Source organism: Apus apus, chromosome 5, assembly GCF_020740795.1.
Source record: "Apus apus isolate bApuApu2 chromosome 5, bApuApu2.pri.cur, whole genome shotgun sequence".
Lineage (NCBI taxonomy): Eukaryota > Metazoa > Chordata > Aves > Apodiformes > Apodidae > Apus > Apus apus.
This window is the reverse complement of record NC_067286.1, coordinates 51,409,859-51,432,457: the sequence shown is the minus strand read 5'-3', so window position 1 is coordinate 51,432,457 and position 22,599 is coordinate 51,409,859. Positions and strand designations below refer to the sequence as shown.

General features: G+C 34.9%; 1 protein-coding gene across 4 annotated transcripts in view; it reads left to right on the top strand.

Annotated features, from left to right (window-relative positions):
- The window catches only part of ATG2B (autophagy related 2B), a 46,770-nt gene that overhangs the window by 9,675 nt on the left and 14,496 nt on the right, over positions 1-22,599 (top strand). For 3 of the 4 annotated variants that reach the window (XM_051620497.1, XM_051620494.1, XM_051620498.1), the window contains exons 7-31: positions 2,675-2,771; positions 3,953-4,135; positions 4,782-4,936; positions 5,614-5,725; positions 5,884-6,145; positions 7,042-7,192; positions 7,950-8,042; positions 8,220-8,408; positions 9,074-9,347; positions 10,165-10,270; positions 11,308-11,500; positions 11,636-11,778; positions 12,929-13,086; positions 13,329-13,501; positions 13,841-13,991; positions 14,825-15,024; positions 15,862-15,942; positions 17,295-17,401; positions 17,655-17,747; positions 18,124-18,194; positions 19,178-19,254; positions 19,477-19,647; positions 20,091-20,232; positions 20,979-21,181; positions 22,042-22,268. In XM_051620497.1, coding sequence (XP_051476457.1) covers positions 2,675-2,771; positions 3,953-4,135; positions 4,782-4,936; positions 5,614-5,725; positions 5,884-6,145; positions 7,042-7,192; positions 7,950-8,042; positions 8,220-8,408; positions 9,074-9,347; positions 10,165-10,270; positions 11,308-11,500; positions 11,636-11,778; positions 12,929-13,086; positions 13,329-13,501; positions 13,841-13,991; positions 14,825-15,024; positions 15,862-15,942; positions 17,295-17,401; positions 17,655-17,747; positions 18,124-18,194; positions 19,178-19,254; positions 19,477-19,647; positions 20,091-20,232; positions 20,979-21,181; positions 22,042-22,268 — 3,812 coding nt within the window. The remainder of the gene's footprint in view (positions 1-2,674; positions 2,772-3,952; positions 4,136-4,781; positions 4,937-5,613; positions 5,726-5,883; positions 6,146-7,041; positions 7,193-7,949; positions 8,043-8,219; positions 8,409-9,073; positions 9,348-10,164; positions 10,271-11,307; positions 11,501-11,635; positions 11,779-12,928; positions 13,087-13,328; positions 13,502-13,840; positions 13,992-14,824; positions 15,025-15,861; positions 15,943-17,294; positions 17,402-17,654; positions 17,748-18,123; positions 18,195-19,177; positions 19,255-19,476; positions 19,648-20,090; positions 20,233-20,978; positions 21,182-22,041; positions 22,269-22,599) is intronic. The other variant, XM_051620496.1, reaches the window with a different exon arrangement.

Sequence of the window (22,599 nt, the reverse complement as noted above, 5' to 3'; positions counted from 1 at the left end):
AAGAGCATCACTTACTTCAACAATTACAAGTAAACTCTACATGTTTAATTAGGTTGCAGCATTGTAAAACTAAGATAAACATTTCTACTTCAGAATTTTTATATTAAAATTTATAGCAAATAATAATACCATATTTAAATACTACTAGTTAAAATACTTTTATTTGACTTTTACATAAAGATACAGGAAGAAAAGCAGTTAAAAATAAAGCCCTGTTTTAAAAAAAAGTGTGAGTATATAAGTGAAGTTTTGTAAATATATTCTCCATGTCTCCATTTTTGAAACTAGCTGTTGACCTATATTGTCTAGTGTACTGTATTCTACAGAAAGCAGAAAGTTTTTGCTATAGAAGGAAAAATTTCTTATATCCAGCAATATCCAGTCAATCTTTATAACTTCTTTTGTTTATTCAGTTAAGTCCTTGAAAAGCGATATAACGTATTTTCTTTGGTATGAATTGTTAATACAGTTAACGCCTTTAAATTAACTGATGCCTAGATGTTTCTAAAGATGAAAAATTTTCCACTTGTATATCATTAGGTGTATTTTACAGTAGCCGGAACTAAAACATCCAGGGCAGAGTTGAGAGTAACTTTGGTTTTATAGGTGAAATTCACTATTATTATATTGAATGCAGAGTAGTGTTCCTTGCAAGCTGAGCTTGAGTATAGGCAAAAGAGTGTTGGTATGTTAAGTAACAGCGACATCTGAACTAGTGAATGGATGTAATAGTACATGATAAAATTTAAGAAGGACCTGTTTTTTTTATTTATCAGAGTTCATGCAGATTGGAAAAAACAGAGTATATTGCTTAGTTTAGCTTAACCCTTTTTTTTTTTTTTTTCTTTACTCTGAAAAGTGAGTTATGTTAGAACACCTGTGATAAGAATAGGTTTTTCAGGCATGTCAACTACAAAATATACTGTGTTGTTCATGTCAAGTATGACACACGTGAATAATTTCATTTTCTTTCAACTCTTTCCAAAGGATAAAACAGTATTACAAAACTGATAGATAATTTATTTTCTCCACTTAGATAAAGATTCCTTAAGGTCTTTATGAGGAAAAGTATATTACTACATAAACGCTTTCCTCCCAATAAGTGTTGTGGGCTGACCACCACACTTGGCTGGCTATCATAAACCCATCCAGCTGCTCACACACACCTCAATAAGGCAGGGGAAGAAAATGCCATGAAAAAGCTCTTGGATTTCAATAAATACAGGGAGACCACTTAGCAGTTACTGCTGCAGGCACAACAGACTCACTGGGGAAACTTAATTGAATTTATTGCTAATTAGAATGGAGCTAGATGATAAGAAACAAGACTAAAACAACTTTCCCTCACTGATTTTTCTTTCTAGGCTCAACTTCATTTCTTCATTCCCAGCTCCTCTTATCTCCTTACCACCTTGAGCAGTGCAGGGGGGATAGGGCATTAAGAGTTGAAGCCAGTTAATAACAGTTCCTCTCTGGAGTTGCTTTCTTCTCATGCTTTTCCCATGCTCCAGTGTGGGTCCCTTGGACTGCAGTTCTTCACAAACTGCTTCAGGATTAAGTCCTGTCTGGGATAAATGTGCTGCCATATGGGTCTTCAGTGAGCCAGTTCCTGACAGGAGAACCCACTGCCGTGTGTGCTCCTCTCCATGAGCTGCAGCACGTGCCAGAAGCCTGCTCTTGTGTGGGCTCTCTATAGGTTGCAGCTTCTTTCAGGGCACATCTGCCTGCTGCAGTGAGGTCTTCCCATGAGCTGCAGTGTGGGTGTCTGCTGCAGTGTGATCCCTTCCACAGGCTTCTTTCCTTCTTCTTTCTTTTCTTCCATCTTCTTTCCTGATGTTGGTGTTTGCAGGATTGTTTCTCTTGCTGGTGTTTCCTCACTGCCCACACAGCATTTTGCCCTTCAGTTTTCACACATACGTTTATGTGCTCAGTTGTGTCCTGAGGTGGATCCGTTACAGGGCTGGCTGGAACCAGCTCTGCTCAGCATGGTGCAGACCCTGACCCCTTAGCACAGAGGCTGCCCCTGTGGCATACCCTGCTGCCTACACCTTGCCACCTCCATCCAATTCATTGAGTAATAATAATGAATAGGCCAACATCTGGGAGTACAGTGTTCTAGAATTGAAAAATAATTCTGTACAAGTCCTTAAGATAAATTTATCTTGAGCTGTTCTCAAAAGGTAAGTAGCTTGCTTTGTTGTATGCTGTATCAAACCAATTAGACCTCTGTAAACATCCTACTCTTTATGAAGTAAGAATATGGATTTACTAATCTGTATACTGAAGAGGACCTTTACAGTTTTTAAGTTCTACTTCAGAAGATGCTGACTCAGTATTTTAGAATTAGTACGTAATACTAACTTAATATTGGTGATTACTTCTGGAATTATTAAAGAGATAAAACAACTAGCGGGTTAATTGTATTATTGAATTTTCCTCTTATGTGATTGTGTATTTATTTTAAGCTAATAAATTGTCAGTGAACACACCTGTGTTTATCCTGCCAAGCTATAGATTAGAAGGAATACAAAATTAAAGCTCTAGCTGTTGTATCGAAGATGAAGATACTGCTGGAAAGGCTGTATCCTTTACAGCATCAAAATATAGTATCAAAATAGTTGATTCAAGACTTTTAAAGAAAAATTCCTTAAATGTTCTTGAATTTTTTTTTTAGTTGGATGTAGATGGACAAATAGACTCTGTACATCTATTTCTGTCACCAAGGCAGGTGCATCTTCTACTGGACATGGTAGCAGCTATTGCTGGACCAGGCAAGTGAACGTTATGTAAATGTTAAATATGTATTATGGTGGATGAAAAATAAACTTTGCAAGATAAACAGGTTTCCTCAGTGAAAGAAAGTATTTGTGGTGGTAGATTATTATTTATTTCTGTCTGTTCTTAGCAAAATGTTTTGTAGCTGCTCTGAGTAGGACTGATCAATTTATTGAATTAAGTTTCAAATTGTACGTGCTGGTAATGAAAATCTAGATTACAAATAAGGCTTGACAAGTGACTGTATAGTAGAACAAGAGATGGAAAAATAGTAGGTGGAGAGAATCAGGAGACCAGAACAATTTTGATTCTTGTACCTTCTGTTTCACAAGGGGGCCTTAGCAGTCTGGTTCCCTCTCTGTCCTGTGCTTTAGTGACAGGAATAGAAATGCAGAACATGCAGTTCAGTTTGTTTGTTCATATTTGCTAAGTAACAAACAGCAGTATTCAGACTGCTGCAGTAGCAGGAGGAAGGTCTTTTGGTGTCCTCCCTCCCCCTCCATCTATGCAGTGTAACAACACTTGTTATTGGGATAGATAGTTAATATTTTTTGAAAGATATATCATGTTTTGGGTAGATGCTTAATACTCTTCTAGTGATAATGATATACATGTTGTACTGGACTCGTTAATTGTTTCTGGAAACTGGAAAAACATTACATACAGTTTCCCATATATACCATCTTCAAACCTGAAATTTTAATAATTCCTTAATATCAAAACTTTTAACAGATTGTGTCCTTAGTCTGACTGAGAAGAAAAATATATGCTTATACTATATGTGAACACAGTTGCATATATGACATTGAAATATTTTCTTCAGACTTGAATTTAATGAATGCTTGGAAGACAGTAATCGATTTTGGACAAGAAGAAGCTCTGAAACAACAAAATCATAGAATCACAGAATCATAGAATGGCTAGGGTTGGAATGGACCTTGAAGATCATTTAGTTCCAACCCCCCTGCATGGGCAGGGACACCTCCCACAAGTGCATGTCTATAGATATCTGATACACAACAGATAGGTGTGTATCTGTTGCACAGATATATATATGCAGATATAACAGATGCAACATCAGCAGTTGGTTAATTTTCTGATCAATTTTGGAATTTTCTTTCGGATACTGGTAAGGAAATTACAATGGGTTTCCTGACTTTTTTTTTTTTAATTCAAGAGAGCCTAAGCAGAATAGAATTGTCAAATAAAGATAGGAAGAACCGGCCAATGCAGCAGGAAGATGAGTATCGGATTCAGATGGAGTTGAAGCGTTATTTAAGAAAAGAGTCTTTATCTGCAGGAGCGTCATCTGAACAAAGCTTCTATGAGACAGAGAGTGCCAGAACGCCTTCTAGTCGTGGCAAGTATAAAAGATGATGCAGCATAGCAAATAATCTTTTGTTAAGATTATATAAATTGACTGTTCATCTTTCAGTTTCACTAACATAAGTATCAAAAGAACTTTGTCATAGAATAATTTTGTGCTATTGATGGTAATGTTGGATAAAAGAATTAATAGTTTAGTTATTAAGCTAGACTTGATTCAGTATTTCATTAAAACTGTTCAGTAAACTGTATGTTACTGTGTAACATGGTAAAGACATATTCGGTATAATATCTTTTCAAGTGCATACTGAGGAAGGGACATACAGAATAACCATTGCATTGCCTTGATATTTATATTTTTATTTGAATAATTTTTGCTGAGTATTTTAAATGTGAAAATATAAACTATGATTTGTCAAAAGGTGTGTATATGAATTTATATAAATGATGCCAGCTTGAATATGAAAATTGAACATTTAACTGTTCTAGTATTCACTAGGGTTTTTTTCCCTTTTTTTAAAGTGATCTCTGTCCATAGATGCTACTAGTCTCGGTGTCAAGAGAACTTAGAACTTCTGTAAATAATATATTTAGCTCGTCTGTCTCATCATTGCATTGCTCTTAAAAATGAAGTTTTTTCCATTAGAAAATAACTCTCTGCTATATGTGGTTCTTACTAGAAGAAGAAGTTTTCTTCTCAATGGCTGAAATGGACATGTCTCACAGCCTTTCCTCCCTTCCACCTCTTGGAGACCCTCCAACTATGGATCTAGACTTGTCTTTAACCAGTACATATACAAATACACCAGCAGGATCTCCACTGAGCACTACAGTGGTATAGTATTAACTATATTTAACATCTTTTTCAAATTGGCACTTTAGTCTGAAACCATTTTAAAATTCTAAGACAACTGGAAATATTTAGAGCTCATAGTACTCCTTTTTTGCTATGGAAATTGTATTGGAAAGTTTCTTACCTGTTTGTCTACCAAGACAAGAAATTGAATCTATTTGTTTTGAAATGCCTTGAAGCTTATACAGGACAATTTATGGTTTATTTTCTTTTAATAACTGCATGTTTACCATCTTGGTTTTCTTTTGATATGGACTACACAGAAAATTACAGTAAAGACTACAGAATCATTGTATTACATTATTACTCAAACAGCAAAAATTATGCTGTTGATATCACCTTCTTTCTCAAAACTGTTATGTGCCTAATGTGCAGTGAAGCTATGGACAACAGTTGTGGTTTTCATAGAGAAACGAGAGAATATAATCTTATGGAGAGAGCAACTTTATCTGGCTTTAAAGGTATATGGGTGTAGACAATCATAGAATTAGAAAGCGTAGCCATGTCTGTAAAGCACATCTGCATTGTTTGGTGGAGTGCTAATATTCCATGAAATGACATGCTGTTAATTGTTTATGCAGGTAATTTCTTTTTGTTCCTTTACATATTTATGTTTCATCTTATGTCTAACATCTATTTGTCTTATATTTTTGTTTTAGCTTCAACCAACTTGGGGTGATTTTCTTGATCGTAACAAACAAGAACTACAACCTCCCAGGGGTTCTTCGCTTACAGCCAACATGGTTCACCAGACTTCCTTAAGAAGGACATGTAAGTAAAAAATGATGTTTTGTCTTCTGCTTCCTAGATAATTCTTGAAATGAATTGTTATGCAGCAACTTGGTAAAAAGAAATAAAAATCAAAAGTAAGATGATTTTATAAATGTATTATTGCTGAAAAATTACGTGAACTTAATTTTGTATTTCAGCTATTCCATCCAGATCTGTTTCTGTGGATGAATCCAGACCTGAGCTTCTTTTTAGACTGGCAGTTGGAACTTTCTCAGTGTCTGTACTTCATATTGACCCTTTACCCCCACCTGAAAGTTCACTGAACCTTAACCCATTGACACCAATGGCTCGGGATTTCTTTACCCGAATAGAAAAGATTGAGCCAGTTAAGTTTTCAACAGAAGATTTTCTGTCGTTCCGAGAAGTATTTGCAGAAGCTTGTTCTCATGATCACCTTAGGTATAACTTTGCTTATTAATAAATATCACTAGAAAAAATATCTTAAGTAAACTTGAATAAATGTATTGCCATAGGAACTATGTCACTTAATATGAGTTGCATTAGACTTCTTTGTTAATTTCAAAATAGTCTTGAATTTTCACATCTGTTGTCCAAGACTTTATTTTTTTAATAAAGAATGAAGAAAAGTACATAAGCATTAAAATCAGTCTAGCTCCTTTCAACAATAGGTGAATTAAACTAGGTACAGTTTCTACCATAGAAGTCTAGAGAGTCAAAAATCATGAAGTAAATTATTTCTTTAGAAATATCTGTATTTTAAGAGGGCCATCTTTATTCCAGTATAGGGATTTCTACTTGAAGGAGCTTAGGGTTTTACTTAGTGCAAAATAATGTATCAGCAGGGATAAAAAGTAAATATGAGAATAATTTGACATAGTTATTCAACAGTTATTTTTTTTCAGAAGTTTTTACTATTCCAGTACAGTGTATGAGGTAAAATACGTAAGGGTGTATATATCTTTTCTTACATTATGTGTGTAATTTAATCTTCCTGAGACATTTGACTTTTTCCTTGCCTATATAAGGATACTAGATTCCTGGATGTATGTGAATTGCATCTTAGGTTAAATGTGTAAAGTGTTCTTTACAAACTTCTCTGTGTTGACCATTGTTGAATGTGTAACATGAGTGAGCTCCATTGTCTGTGTTGATAAAGCTATAATCTGTTATAATTAGAATTTTTTCTTATATTTGAAGAAAATATGGTGGCTTCAATTATTTTTTTTTTATTTTAGAGGATTGTAGTGATCCTTTTATGCATATTTAAAACTTGACTTTTCATAATCTTTATTGGGTTTTGCTATTTTTCATAATTAATTATTTTCATAAATCAGATTTATAGGTACTAGCATCAAAGTGTCCTATGAACAAAGACAAAGAACTGCCTCTCGAAGTTTTAGTACTGATTTATCCATTGGGGACATGGAGCTCCTGGAATGCCTTTTCTCTACTGACTCTCATTCCATTCAGCCTCACTATACAGAGGTATGTAAAAAAACCAGGGAGTTCCATAGAAAATAAATGTTAATTGTATAACTGAGAATACAACCATTTTAAAATCTACCAGTCTTCATTTTTTTGTTTAGTTAATATGTTATGATTTTAAGGTGCATCTTCATATTTTAATTGCAAGCTCAAATAGTAAACCAGACTGCCACATTGCTGTCATACCTGACAGGAGTAGTGTTAAGTAGCCAGATTTAGCTAGCTCACTTCTCTCTTAAATATGCTTAACACAATTTGGGAATTAAGTAAATGTTTTGCAAAAACTACCTAATGGAGTTGTTCAATGCAAAGGTTTCTTTGCTTGATGATTATTCTTCCAGCTCTTTTAATAGAAAAAAAATAGAAAATAGAATGGCTAGGGTTGAAAGGGACTGTAAAGATCATCTGGTTCCAACCCCTCTGCACAGGCAGGGAGACCTCCCACTAGACCAGGTTGCCTCAAAGCTGTATCCAACTTGGCCTTGAACACTTCCAGGGAGGGAGCATTCACAACTTCCCTGGGCAGCCCGTTCCAGTGTCTTGCCACAGTCAAACTAAAGAATTTCTTCCTAATGTCTAATGGTTAGAGGCACCCAGTAGTGTCTGAGTAAGTAGATTGACTAAGCGGTTGGACTGGGGCTCTGTTTGCTGACTTGAATGTAGAGTTTCACCTACTGGCTATTCTAGGTAAAATGTCTTAAACGTCTAACACTTTAGTCCTTATCTATTAAGCTTTTTTAACTCTTTTATTCTAAAGCTGCTGACATTTCATTCTGAAGAAAGAAATGATTCACATGCTATGCCATGCCTTCAGCTTCATTATAAGCATTCGGATAATAGAGGACCTCAGGTAAGTTAAGAAATGGAAAGCACTAAGTTTCTCTGTAATAGCCGCTGTCTAATTTTGGTCATTTTTTACAGAAAGATGTCTTTCTTGTAAAACAGAGTGCTTAACTCTCCGTTACTGTGCTTTGTTTCACTATATTGTTTTAAAGGATTTCAGTTTTATTTTCCTCTTTCTTTTCAGGGTAGTCAAGGGAGACTCAGTTCTGTCCCACAGAAAGCAGAGTTACAAATAAAGTTAAGTCCAGTGTTTTGTGAGCTGGATATTAGTATTGTAGACAGATTAAATTCCTTACTTCAACCACAGAAACTAACTACAGTGGAAATGATGGCATCTCACATGTACGCTTCTTGCAACAAGCATATAAGTCTGGTAAGTTAGAAGTGAAGTTGATTCATAGCTTGCTCTTTTTGCAGGAGGAAGGCAGGATGGCACTGGGATTGCTAATTCTTATTTGTGGTGGTTGGGTTTTTGTTTGGTGGGTTTTGGTTTTTGTTTGTCACTTCTGAAACAGAGCAGCAGCCATCTGATGTAGATACTCATTTTAGATTCAGTGATTTCATCCTTGATAACAGACCTAGGATAATAGTAGTTGCTTTACAAACTGCCTAAGTTCAACTCAAATTCTTGAAGCAAGCAGAACTGGGCAAAAAAGAGGAATCTTGACTGACTTTTAATCCCTAATCTGTCCCATCATTCTCTCCAGCATCTGATATAAACTGTTGCTGACAATTCCACTCCTATATTGAAATAGTCATAGTCAGCCCACTTGCCTCTGCTGTACCTTACCCACTTTTTGGGTAGGTAATAGAAAGGATGGGGAACGTATGCATTGTTTTATGGTGATCAAAGACCGACAGAAGTTGGAGCTTGTTTGTCTTGGTTCAGGTTGTCAATAGCATTTAAGTGTTAGTATGTATGAAAAATTAATGGTTTTTTTTAATATTACATCACCAAAAGCTTTCCCCATATTTTTAGTGCTATTTATCTAAATATCGAAATCTAATTTAGATTTATTTCCTTTCCTTTGTTTTTAGCATAAAGCATTTACTGAAGTTTTTCTGGATGAGTCACACACTCCTGCCAACTGTAGAGTGTCAGTTCAGGTCACTGCCCCAGCATTAAATCTTTCTGTTCGCTTCCCAATCCCTGATCTACGGTCAGATCAGGAAAGAGGACCATGGTTTAAGAAGTCGCTTCAGAAGGAGATTCTTCATCTTGAGTTTACAGATATGGAATTTAAAACTGAGTTCATAGGAGGGTCAACTCCAGAACAAATGAAATTAGAACTTACCTTTAAAGAGCTAACTGGTAAGAATATGAACATTATATTGAAATACCCTTTTTTATTTTCCCAGATATTACGTAGTTTAGATAAAGGTCCTCTCGTGTGGATAAACACAGTGTCTTTCCGCCTAAATTTTGGAGTAGATATTTCTGCTGCAGTTTAGTGTTCTGTATTAAATATCAGCATAAATCAAAATAATACTACTAGAAGGGGAGGCTAATGTGTGTAGGTGTAGTGCTTGCATTCTTGTTTTTGAGATCTCAGCTACTATTTCTGTTATTTTTTGTTGTATTCTCATACTCTAAATGGTAACAAACTAGTATCTCTGGGATCTTCTATCATGGTGTTAGAGTAAGTTTTGTAGATTTGTAGGGGAATACTACAGCTATACAAATTAGGAATCTCTCATGTAGAAATGAAGTTAATGATTTCCTAAATAACTGTAATTGAGAAAACTTTTAAATAATTTTATTCTTGTAGTGTCTTTCAAAGTAATAAATCTGTGAGATTGGTTTATATTTGCACCCTTCTCTGCTGGTTTGTCTCTGTACTTTTCAAGGCTGTGACATAATGTAGTGATGCTATAAATGTAGATGCAGATATCAATACATTAAAAGCAACTGATTTTCTAACTGCTGCTAGCTAGAAAACGATGTGAAATAATTTCTGTTTCTAAAAATTGATAGTTAATTTTTGGAGGAACAGACGATAACATTTGCTTAAGAACCTTACTAATAGCATTGGCAAAAGAGCCTGTTGGACTCCAACTTGAGAAGTGGCAACTTGAAGGTAGCAGTTGTCATTCCTGTGTTAATTTTTTAAACGTCTTTTTTTATTCAGGGTCATTTGAAGAAGATAATGCAGAAGCACCAATAAAATTCTTTCAAGTGTCTGGTGGCACAGATGGAGATATAACATCATCATCAGACAATTTTGACTGGCCTCGGTAAAGTTTTATTTTTTAATGCAGGTTGTTTGGATTTTGATGAAGACTGTTATTTTTCTAATTTTAATGCAGACTGCCTGTGTGGCAAATGGTTTAAAGTAATTTTCAAAGAAGGAATTGAAAAGACTACAAGGATATATTAAAAAAACCCCACAACAATGCAAAAAATTCTCCATTTATAATAATGTAAGATGCTTTTAGTGTGTGTGTAGTGATTTCTGCATAGACTTGAGTAAATTTCAGTGAAAGTTAGATGAGTGATTAGACTTGAAACTTTCTGCCATTTTGGTTTTTTTTTTTGGTCACTTTCCCTTTTCTCCTACTTTTACATTCAAGATTGAATACCAAACAAAAATACCAAAAATTAATATTTCATCTCAAAATATTAATATAAGCTGGTGTAAAGCCATAACAGCAATAAGGACAATTATGTTGTGCCTGACTTGTTGCAGCTTATATCATCTGCAAGGCCATACAATACATCAGAGTTATTGATCAGAAGGATCTAACACCTGTAGCATGAGATAAGATGTTTAAAGAGACAATTTTAGATTTGCCACAGAGATGCCACGTACTTTTTTTTTGCCACATAGTGGCTTTTTGACAGCATGTGTGTATGGGCATCTTTTCAGCATAATTTTCTTTTGTAATGGTACAAGTGTATTTGTCTATAATTGCATATGTGTAATACTGTACGTCATGTAGCATTTCTTAATAGCTGTTGATGGTGTAATAATACAGGCATTATTATGGGAGAGCACTAGGTTATTCTTAGGTCCTGATGGAGTTTAAAACAGCAGACACTGACCTTTTTGCCTAATGGTTTTTGTTCCATGTCAGTTTTTGCCTATAGGGTTGGTGTTTTTCTTAATGGTATGTCTAATAAAATGTTGTTGTCTAATAAGAAAATCTCTTTGAGCTATTTAGTCTATATGTATTTAATAGCTACCTAGTAGAGCTGGGGACATGTGACTGCGTCAATAAAAACATTCTAAGCATCCCTAATGGCTTATTCTGCCTAACTTCTCTAATGTCAGGATTGTATTGAAAATAAACCCTCTGGCTGTGCACTCTATTCTGGAGAGGATAGCAGCTGAGGAGGAAGAAGGTGATAATAACTTCCAAGAGGAAGAAGAAGGAGGGTCTCATTCTTTGAAGGATGTGTGTGATATTAGAAGACCAGAACCTTCTCCTTTTTCTTCTCGTAGGGTCATGTTTGAAAATGAAGAGGTACTATAAAATTTTGTTACTGTTTTCTGCTTACAGTAGACAAAATTAATAAATTCTCACCATGCCCCTTCTGGCTTCCAGTTCTGTTGTTTTTTTTTTTTATTTGAGAGTTGCTTGTTTTCTTTTTTCTTTCAGATGGTGATGCCAGGAGATGTAGCTGAAATGACTGAGTTTCAGGATAAAACAATTAGCAATTCTCATTATGTACTGGAACTCATGTTACCAAACATTCACTTAACATTACCAAACAAAAGCTTTTATGAAAAACTTTACAATAGGCAAGTATGATAATTATTTTGCTTGGTTATTTTGATCTGTACTTTTAGTTCTGTATTCATTGTTGATAAAAGCAATTAAATGAGCAGATGTAGGAGGAATTTATTTGTATGGTTTTCTAAGAACATAAAATACTGTCTAAATATTCTTGCAAGTTAACATCAGAGATGCTACTGTGTCATATATCTGATTGGTGATTTTTTTTTTTTAGCCAGGTGCTAAAAAATGTTAGATTTTTAGAAGAAAAGGTAAAGTTAAATAGTCTTTTGCTTTCAGTAGGTACTTTGTTCAGTTCACAGTGTTTCATTTTGCTTTAATCTTTCTGAATTCTCCCTTATAAATAGATAATTGTACTTCAAAACCTGTTGCATTCATTTTTATCCTTTCCTTTTTATTCAGTGGTTTCCTATCTAAAAATTGGGAATCCACAGGACAGTGAGGGGAAAAAATCCTAACCAACAGTTTTCTAAGCCTTACAAAGCTTATGGAAATGTAGAGAAAGTCAACCCAACTTACAGATAGATACGTATTTAGCATTTGTTTCTGTTAATTTTCTGTCTGAAAAACAAAGAAATAAAACTAGATAAAATTAACTAAAAATAGGTGTTATGCTGTGCATTAACGACAGAAGGAGAGATGCTGACCTATTTTAGCTTCTGGCAGGCATTACTTCATTTTTTGAGTTCCAATGTGGCAAAACTGAACGTTTCATTGAATAGTCTGTGTAATTCTGTACTGAATGTCATGTGTATCTTTACCTCAACAGACATAGTCTCACTTGAAATCAAATGAACTAACATTTCTTGCAACTTTGCTTGAAAATCAATGTTAGGTTACCTCCCCCTCCATCCTACTAAGCTAAAATATTAATAGATGCTTTTGTGTCACTGCCAAATGTTAGACTTTGATTTATACATACCATAATTACAGAAAAAAAACCACTTCCATTATTATTGTTTCTACTCATGTGTACATTATTCTTTCTTGTGCTCTTAAACTTTTTTCTCTTCCTTGTTTATGAAATCTGAAATCTGTTATATGAAATCTGAAATCTGTTATATGAAGTCTGAAAAGGAAATACTGCTTAACTGATGTAATCCTAAGTGGGAATATAGCTTATGTTTTGTGTCATGATAATGTATTTCTTCCTAGGATCAGCAATGATTTGTTGTTGTGGGAACCCACAGCTCCATCTCCCGTAGAAACATTTGAAAACCTTTCTTACGGTGTCGGACTATCTGTGGCCAGCCAGCTCATCAACACTTTCAGTAAAGACAGCTTTAGTCAATTTAAATCTGCAGTTCATTATGGTAATACACTTAAATAATCTAAAAGCTACAGTAATTCAAAAGCGTAATTGGCTGAAGTGGTTAAGCTGATAGTGGAAAGAACTTGCAAACCTAAAGGATTTACTTAAACCAAGAACAAAAAGTGTAGATTGCTGTTTAATTTAAGTGTGAAACTGAATTGCATTGTCAGTAGAAAAAGAATGACTTATTGGCATAATACATGTACTAGCTAGAGAGTTAGTTATTTTTCATTTTATGTTTAGATGATGAGAGTGGATCTGAGGAAGAAACACTACAGTATTATTCCACTGTTGATCCAAACTATCGGTCACGCAGAAGGAAAAAGCTTGACTCTCAGAATAAGAACTCACAAAGCTTTCTGTCTGTTCTGCTAAACGTGACACATGGATTAGTGTCGATATTCACAGATGTAAAGGTGAGACCCTGGAGCTGGAAAAAGTTGTTCTGTTGTTTTGACCGTGGGATCCCCTTCCTGCTGTATGTACTGTTTTAGAAGGAACAAGTGTAATAACCATCTTTTTGTATATGTTTATAACATACAACATTTATAAGATATATAAAATTCTGTAATCTTCATACTATTGTACTGTAACTGGACAATAAAGCAACACAGCATTTTAGCAATTCTCTTTGCTTTAAATGAGAATAACTAAATGCAAACAGGAAAATATATTGGTAGCAAGTGTTATTTTAGACTGTCTAACTGCAACAAACTCAGTGAGCAATCATTTTATCATTTCTATTCTTTCTTCAGCAGGATGATGAAAATACATTGGAAGGAAAATACGGTGAATTCTGGTTTGAGTTCAACAGTGGTTCTCTTTTCAGTGTGACTAAATATGAAGGCTTTGAGGACAGACACTATGTTTGTCTCCATTCTAGCAGCCTCAATTTATATCATCAAGGTAGGGTGGGATTGAGGTGGTTTAGGGACTAAATTTGAAATAAGATAAGCTTGGAAGTTTTTTAGGAGAAAACCTATGTTTTTAAAACTATTTTTTTTGCTCTAATACTGTATAATTTGGGACAATAGATTTAGTTCATAGCTCATGCTCCTAAATGCTACATTAATACAATTTCTTGACAACTGTATTAAATTAGTTAAAGTTTTGCTCAAACGTTTCTTGGTAACTACTGATCTTTAAAGATATTGTGGTCCTCTGGCAATTCACTTGTATAGTTTTGTTCTTTATTATGTAAGTACGCAATTCCTACATGTTACTGGTTATTTAATTTTAAAAGGTGGCTGCTCCGTCTTACCTGGGTAGCTAATTGTAGTCAGCAGATTAAGAATTTTAGGTTTACCAAGTAGTTTTTATGGTTGGTAAGCCTCATGTAGTTAATAAACCTTTTAAGGTTTTCTTCTGAAATGTCTGTGAGGAAGTGGTAGTCAAGTTCATAGATTTTCAGTGCAAGAATTAGTTATTGTTTATTTAGAGGTTAACCTGGCACCATCTCTTAAAGTGAAAAGGAGAGACATATTCCTGTCTCTCCATGTAACCCTTAGGAGATTTCTGTTTTTTATTTCCACTTTATCTGAAGATTTTGGCTAGAACCATGTTTTTAAATACTGGATCACCTGTAAACTCCTTTTCACAATTTTTTTATTGCCAATATGCATTACTAACTTTGGTAATTACAATAATTTTAAAGGGCAATAAGCATAAAAAGTGTTTTCCTTGTTAAAATCTTCATCAGTAACAGCTTTGAAGTAACTTATTCTAAAATGTCTTTGCAGGTATGGTAGATGGGGTCATCCCTTCCTCTGAAGTACGACTGCCCAGTACGATACGTCCCCATTGGTTAGAACCTACTATTTGTTTTTCTGAAGAAGATGGTCTTAGCAGGACTACTTCAGATGGTGTAGGAGTAGATTGTCCCAATATGCTTACTGTTGCAGTCAAAATCCAATCAGATAAAATAGAGAGCAATACAAAGGTTTGTATTTTCAAATTTGTGCTTTTATAAACTATTTGAGTTATGTCAGTTTATATGGAAATATCTAGGTATGGGGTTACAAGGGTTATAGAGAAAGAAACCATATAATTCTGAGGCATTTACCTGCAATTTTCTTTTAGAGTCTTCTAAGTGGATTATAAAATTTAAATGTCCACATAATTTGCTAATTTTTCCAGTGCTTCACTTTGCTGATCATACTGTATTTCTTTACTGAATGCATTTCTTGGGCAGTTGACCTTTTTCTTGTTTTTCTTTGAATTGTAACCTGGTGCCAAACCAGGCAAAAAAATAAAAAGAATTAAAAGCTTTCTGTTCAGCATACTAGCAGTGTCATCTAATAGGTAACCTTTACTTACTTGTTTGGAGTGGCACTGGTAAATGAGTGGTTGTCTTCAACAGTATCACTCATTAGTATGGCTAAAAGATGATGTCTTATCTGGCATAGTGGTGACAGACGGGTTGGTAAAGTTGTCTAGAGAAGAAAGAATCTTCATACTAGCACTACGTCATGAGGGCTCAGTTGTCTCAGATTTGAACAGCATAAGAATTATCTACAATGGGTTGTTAGTTCTGGTAATTCCTGGGGAACCCTAGAAAGAATGAACAGGTAGGCTTCCTTCCTACCACCATGTAGTGTCTAAACTATCGTGTTGCAGAAAGCATTGGACTATATTAGCAAGGGTTTCTGTATTAGGCAGTAAGGTTCTTTGAATGTTTAATTCTGCCCCAGTCCTTTCTTTCACTGTGTTTATAATGTAGATGTCAAATAGTTACTTGTATCTCATGTAAACTAACTCATGCAACTTTCTTGTTCAGGAATTTCTAGTTGCTGTTGGACTAAGAGGAGCCACCCTTCAGCACAGAGTGCTGCCTTCAGGTTTAAGCTGGCATGAACAGGTCAGGATGCTACAGTTCTCTCAAGTACATCTTCCATTTCAGTCTCATTGCTTTAACAGCTGTTCTAAGTATCAAACTAAACTTTGGTGGAAAACTTTTGTGTTAGGCTTACTATCTTACACTGCTCTTGAAAGTGTTACTCCTCCTTTCTTGTCTGTCTTTGACAGACTGTAACCTTGCTTATAAATTCTTACTTGTGTGTTCATTTGCTACAGTTCTTCTCATCATCCTAAACTCGGCCCAAAACATGTCAGGGAGATCTGGGGGCTTTGGGGGGACCTTTGGTTTTGTTTTGTTGTTGTTGTTGTTTTTGTTTTTTCCTAGAAGTTCATATGGAAAATCTCAGTAGTCAATGCTATCCAAGTACTTAAATAATCCTGGACATAAAAAAAACACCCTCAGAACAAACATATGTGCCAGCTGGAGTGCTGAAAACATTTCTGTATTTTTCCCTTCTGCTCACTTCATTTCTCAAATTCTCTTTTTCCCCTGTCCCTTTTCTGGTTTACATAATTTGAATGGCAGTAATGGAGAAAAAGACATTGGAAGTGGGAAGCAGCAGTTCAGATAAAAGCTTGCAGTGGAAACTTCTGAATTTGAAGGGTTGTACTGATACATGTGGATGCAGAGGTATAGCTTAGACAGGGCTAGAGACTCGATCTGGAAGTTGTGTTTAAACATTCGTGAGATAGGACATACCGTAAGCATAGCAGCAGTAAAGTTGCATGTACTTGCACGTACTTGCACTCTACTGGATTACGGATAGTAAATCCTGACATTCAAGTTTATCCTCCAGTGTCTGTGCTATGCTTTTTTTTATACTAATTTTGTTGTATGACTGCATGGAACTGAACTTGGTGCTTCGGACTCTGCTGCGTCATTACTTTCTTCTTAACATGGTACTTGTGTGTCCATGTATGCGGCTTTACACTGTGTCGCTTATTTGCTCTGTGAATATTTGCTCAATTAACATGGCCTGTAATGCTCTTGGGAATGTTGTTTGGAGGGGAAGGGGAGAAGTTAATAAAAAATTGACCCAAGAGGTAGGAAGAAGAAACAACTAAAAGGCTAGCAGTATTGGTATGCTTCAGGCTTGGAAAATTTTAAGGCTTTTTTAAGCCTTTTGACTTTTGAGGCTACAGTTTGGATGTCGTGGGTTTTTTGCCCTGTTTACATTTTGCACTTTTCTATATTCAGATACTGGGTTTAGCACCCTTAAATAGCTGAGATGGTTCACTCCCTTTGCCTTCTACTAACCAAATATTATATTGTCATACCTGTTATCTGTTTTCTAATTGTTTTTTAATTTAACAGCTACTGAAGTATTATTATAATATGTTTGTGATTTTTAGATTTTATATTTTTTGAATATTTCTGATGAGCCTGTTCTGGGATATAATCCTCCAGCTACAATTACAACTTTTCATGTGCATCTGTGGAGTTGTGCTCTTGATTACAGGTAAATAAAATGCAAGTGTATGTCACTTGGTAGCACTGCATCTATATATTTATTTAAGAAATTCTGAGTTTGCATATTGTAAAGAATATTCATTTGGGCTTTGGAAAAGTACATGACAGAACAGTAAGCAATTTGAAGTAGGATAAGCAGTTGCTTAGGCCTGGAAAGTCCTAGTTAGGTAACCTTTAAGACTTTGATTATGCCTGTAAATAAGTACAGAGTATTAATTTTTTTTTTTCCTGTTTGTTGTTAGGCCCTTGTTTTTGCCAGTCAGATCTCTACTTACTGTTGAAACTTTCAGCATTTCCAGCAGTGTTGCAGTAGATAAATCATCCTCTACCCTCAGGTATAATTTAAGTGATTGTGAAATGTGGAAGCTCCTGTAAAACTTGTCATGCCTGTCTGCTTTTTTGACCTCGGAAGTATTTCTGTTGTATAAATGATCGCATTGGTTTGCATATTTTTAAATGTATTTTGCTTGTGTGTGATCCTCTGGTTTATTAGGTTAATTTTTTTCTTAGTTGGATTGCTTTCTTTCACAACTAGCAATTCTGCAATTTTTAATACAACTGAAAGATGTCCTGAAATGAAAATGTGTCAATTTTTATATACTTGTATTTTAAAATATTTTTTCTAATTACTTTTATCTGGTGAATTTCATAGCATTTCTCTAGAATGTTTATTTCATCTTTTTTGTTTTTTTTCCTTTTTTCCTCTATTAGGATAATTTTAGATGAAGCTGCTTTACATCTGTCTGACAAGTGTAACACGGTTATGGTGAATCTCCATAGAGGTAAGGATGTTTTAGTTGTGACTAATGAATTGCAGAGCCAGAAAAATGAAAATTACAGGGATATTCAGCATATATAAAGGTTATTAAAGAAGAGGTCTGAAAAGGTAAAGAGCAGCAAGTTGAGTATGAATGCATAATGCAGTGTTGATGAAAATCTGAGTGCTCTAGTTTGAATTTGTGGATGCAGAGATATGTCCTTAATCTTCTTGTTTCAGTTCCATAATGGATGTTCAGAAAAAGCGTGTTTTTAAAAATCTGGAGTTGGCACAGAAAGAAGTTTTAATAGAAAAGATCTCATTCTATGAGACTGATATTCTTAGTAGTTGAACTTGAAAGGAGTTATATGGCCAGGGTTCTAGGTTCTGAAAAGAATGGTACCAACTCAGTGGCTGTCATTCATTTAAGGACTGTGGAACTTGAAACAATATTTAACAAATGAATGGGAGAAATAATGAAACCCTGTACCCATAGATGTGTGTATTTAGCTTAGGTAAGAAATTCCTAGTGAAGGACAGAGCAGAGATATGCCTGTTTTGTTGAAACACAAAAGAGGGAAAAGAAGTTATTTATGGTACTGAAAGATTAGTACAAAGTGAAAATTTCCTCTCACTTCAACTAAAAAAACCTGCTAGGCTACTTAGTTACCCGATTTATTTCTGTCTCTGTTTGTCTTAACTCACACAGATGGGGATGAGAATAAATATCTTAAAAGATTACACTGCACACAGATGGTGGCAGTAGGAGTGATACATTCGATTGATAAGATTGGAGTTCTGGATTTGAGTAGCTGAAACTTGAGCTCAAAGAAATCTTCATAAAAGAACAAATGCAGAGATCTAAAAAGTTTTGACAAAAGAGATCCCTTTTTATGCTAATGCTATTTCCAATGGTTTAATAATAAAAAATACATAGTAAGGATGATGCTTGTTATTAAATCTTAATATTTTTTTTTGTGAGGCTGCAAGTTACTCATTGTCTTTCAGATTATGTTCGTGTTATGGATATGGGACTGCTAGAGCTAACCATTACAGCAGTAAAATCTGATTCTGATGGGGAAAGAGTAAGTATAATATCACAAATAAAATGGAAAATCTTTATTACAGATTGTGATTCGACAAGTGCTTTATTATCAAGGAATGTTTTCTGGCTTCTGAGTGTTTTTTACCAAGTCCTTTTTGACTAGTTAAGTGAATTAATTTTAAAATTACTGTATAGATGCTCTTTTTATGAAGTCTTAGGTTGATCTGAAACGTATTCTTATCTTTATATTGTTGCTATTCAGGCTAAACCTCGATTTGAGCTGCACTGTTCCAGTGATGTAATCCATATTCGTACCTGCTCCGACTCATGTGCTGCACTCATGAATCTCATACAATATATTGCAAGTTATGGTGATTTACATCCACCCACTAAAACAGAGATTAAACGTGGAGTTAACAAGCCAAAAATGAAGGTATAAAGTGGGAAAATAATACCATGTTAACTTTATACTTCCTGGTAACGTCTTCATTTTTATATCCCCATTCAATTTCCAACAAATAGGAGAATACTGCAAAGAAATCAACAGATTGCATCTAGCTTAAAATACTTTTGAGAGTTAAAATAGTCCCCTTTTTTTTCAGCTTTGATTAATAATATTTTTAAATGTCTATAGGAAGAAATTCAAGGGCTTAGATTAGCTGTCCAGGTACTCTGGTGATCTAAATACCCTGAACCATAATGTTCCAGCCTACTTTATAGCTACATTGTCTAGCTTGGAGTTTCAGCTCACTGGATTATTTATAAAGTTAAGGTATTGCTTTCTAGAGTAAGAGCTGTGTATTGTAGCAAAATCTTACTCAGCACAATATTGCAGTTATCTTTAAGATGTAACTATGTATAATTCCACTCCTACAGGTGGAGACCTTTAGCCAACCATCTTCCCAGGGAGCTGTCCTTGCTGAATCAGAGCAACAGATTTTACGGGATTTGATGAGTGATGCAATGGAGGAAATTGAGACTCAGCAGACTGCTTCTGCAATGAAGCCAGAGTCCAATGGTAAGAATCCTCTGGAGGCAAAGAAGGAGTCTGATTTTGTGGGAGTCAGTCAAGACCCCAGATTCTCAGGGAGTGTAAGTTAGTAAGAGTGTAAGTTTATATGGCATACTGCAGTGTGAAGGAGTCAAAGACCTCTATTCTGTGTATGATGGCAGTCTAGGAGGATGATAAAGTTCTGACTCACAGAACTTTTAGCTGTGGGGAAATCTTTCAATTAGCAGATAGAACAAGGTAGTTGATATTATCATAAGATTATGGCTTCTGCATCATGGCTACAGTTAAAACCAGGTTTAAAATGGCTAAGAATCTTGTACTGCCAAGAGAATTTCACTGTTTCCATGATGTCTGGTCCTCTTTTTTTATGGTGGAACATCAGCAGTCAGTATAGTACTGAAAGTTATTGATATCATGGTCTTAGTACCAGAATGAGGAACTCAGACACAAAAATGTTTGGGTTATTTTGTATCTGTGTGGTTTTTTACAAATAGTTTTCCTATATTTTGTCAGTTTATCTGTACTGGTAACTAGTTTTGTTTATATTGTAATCACTTGCAGTTGTGCAGTGGATTAATTTTTGAAAGTTATATTTTATTTGTAGTGCAAAGTGATTGAAGATAGAATGAGCAAATTCCCTTGATGTAGTCAATGTAACAAATTTTAGTTAACATCTGTGTTATTTTCTTCATATTTTGTAAAGATTTTTTCCACTGAAACACATTTTTTTTCTGCCCTCCTTCAACTCCCAGGAATTCTGGATGACAGATGTCAAACTCAGGAGCCATCTTGCTCAGATCTCTTCCTGTTTCCAGATGAAAGTGGAAATGTCTCACAAGATCCGAGTCCCACTTATGCTTCATTCACTCATCACCTGATAAATGAGGCAATGGGAGATGTTCCCGCAGAAAGTGACGATTTCTGCATTCTTTTTGCACCCAAAGTTGCTGTTGCTGTAAGAAGCTTTGAGAAATACTAAAAAAATTAATATATAAACTGAATTAGAGAAAGACCTGAACAAAGCAGATTTCATAGCTTTTTGTGATTGCTTAGTGGGCAGAGAAGCAGAAAAATAATCTTTGTTTGAAAGGACTTAATGCATTGTTGTAGTTAGGAATGAATGCAGATATTTTCAAATATGTATTATTTTTCTATATCTTAGCAGTATGTAATTGTTCTCTGATACAAATATTACCAAAATGGCAGCTTTGCACGTTTTCTAAGCTTTTGTTAATTACTGTCATAGTCTAAACTTTCAATGCTTGTATGGGCCTAAGATCCTTGCCAGACCTCAGAGAAAAGTTTGTGTGTCACTTCACACTGCTGTCTACCTCATTAAAATATTTAGGAAACTATAATCAAACTCTTTGAAAATATCTAATGTACATGTTTTTCATAGTATTTCTGATTGTATTCTTCTTAATAGACAGAGGTGGTTCAGGATCCCTCATTATAAGCTGCATTTGCCCAGTTATCTTTGAGCTTATTTGTTTCCAAAAGTGCTAATACGTTAGCCTGGCCTCTTCCATATTTTTTTTTGTTTGTTTTCAGCTTTTGTTTTGTTGCGTTTTCTTTTACAGTTTAGATGAGTAATTTTTTATTTTAACTACTTCACAGCTTCTAGTTTATTTTAATGTGCCTTTGTCTATAATTTACTTTATAAGAATCATTCCTAAACCAAGCCTGTGTTGTAAAAGCTTTAGAACACAGTACAGAATAATTTCTATTCATAGGAAGGAATGAGATGCCTCAGTAAAGAAAGCTAATTTCACCTTCTCGATGCTATTTCATTTTTTTTTCTTCATTTGTAATCAGGAAAAAGAGGAAGAGCCAGTAATAAAAATAATGGTTGATGATGCAATTATCATAAAGGAAAATCATTTCAGCCAACCTATGAAAAAAACAGATACAAGCAAAGCTCCTCTTAATTTTCCTGTTCCTCTGGTACGCTATGTTGTAAAGGAAATTTCTCTTATTTGGCATCTTTATGGTGGAAGGGATTTTGGGACTGCACCACCAACATCTCCAGCTAAAAGTTTCATGTAAGTGTTTCATGTAATTCTGTAGATTAGAACATTTAAAAATACTTCATTTTCCCTTGCTTTGAGGTTAATGTCGCTGTTCAATCTCAACTCTCCCTCACTTGCTTCTTTGTACCCTCGCAAGGAATCAGTCTATAATGGTTTAAGTTGGAAGGGACCTTAAAGATCTAGAATCTTCATAATCTGTTTTGCTCTACAAACCAGAGTGTATTTTTCCCTGTGTCTTAATCTGGGCAAACTGGGGTTTGTTTTGATGGTTTCTTGGGAATGCAGCAGTGGCTTGGTATTTAAGGGTTACATTAGAAGTTGATTTTCCTAAAGAAATTAAGAA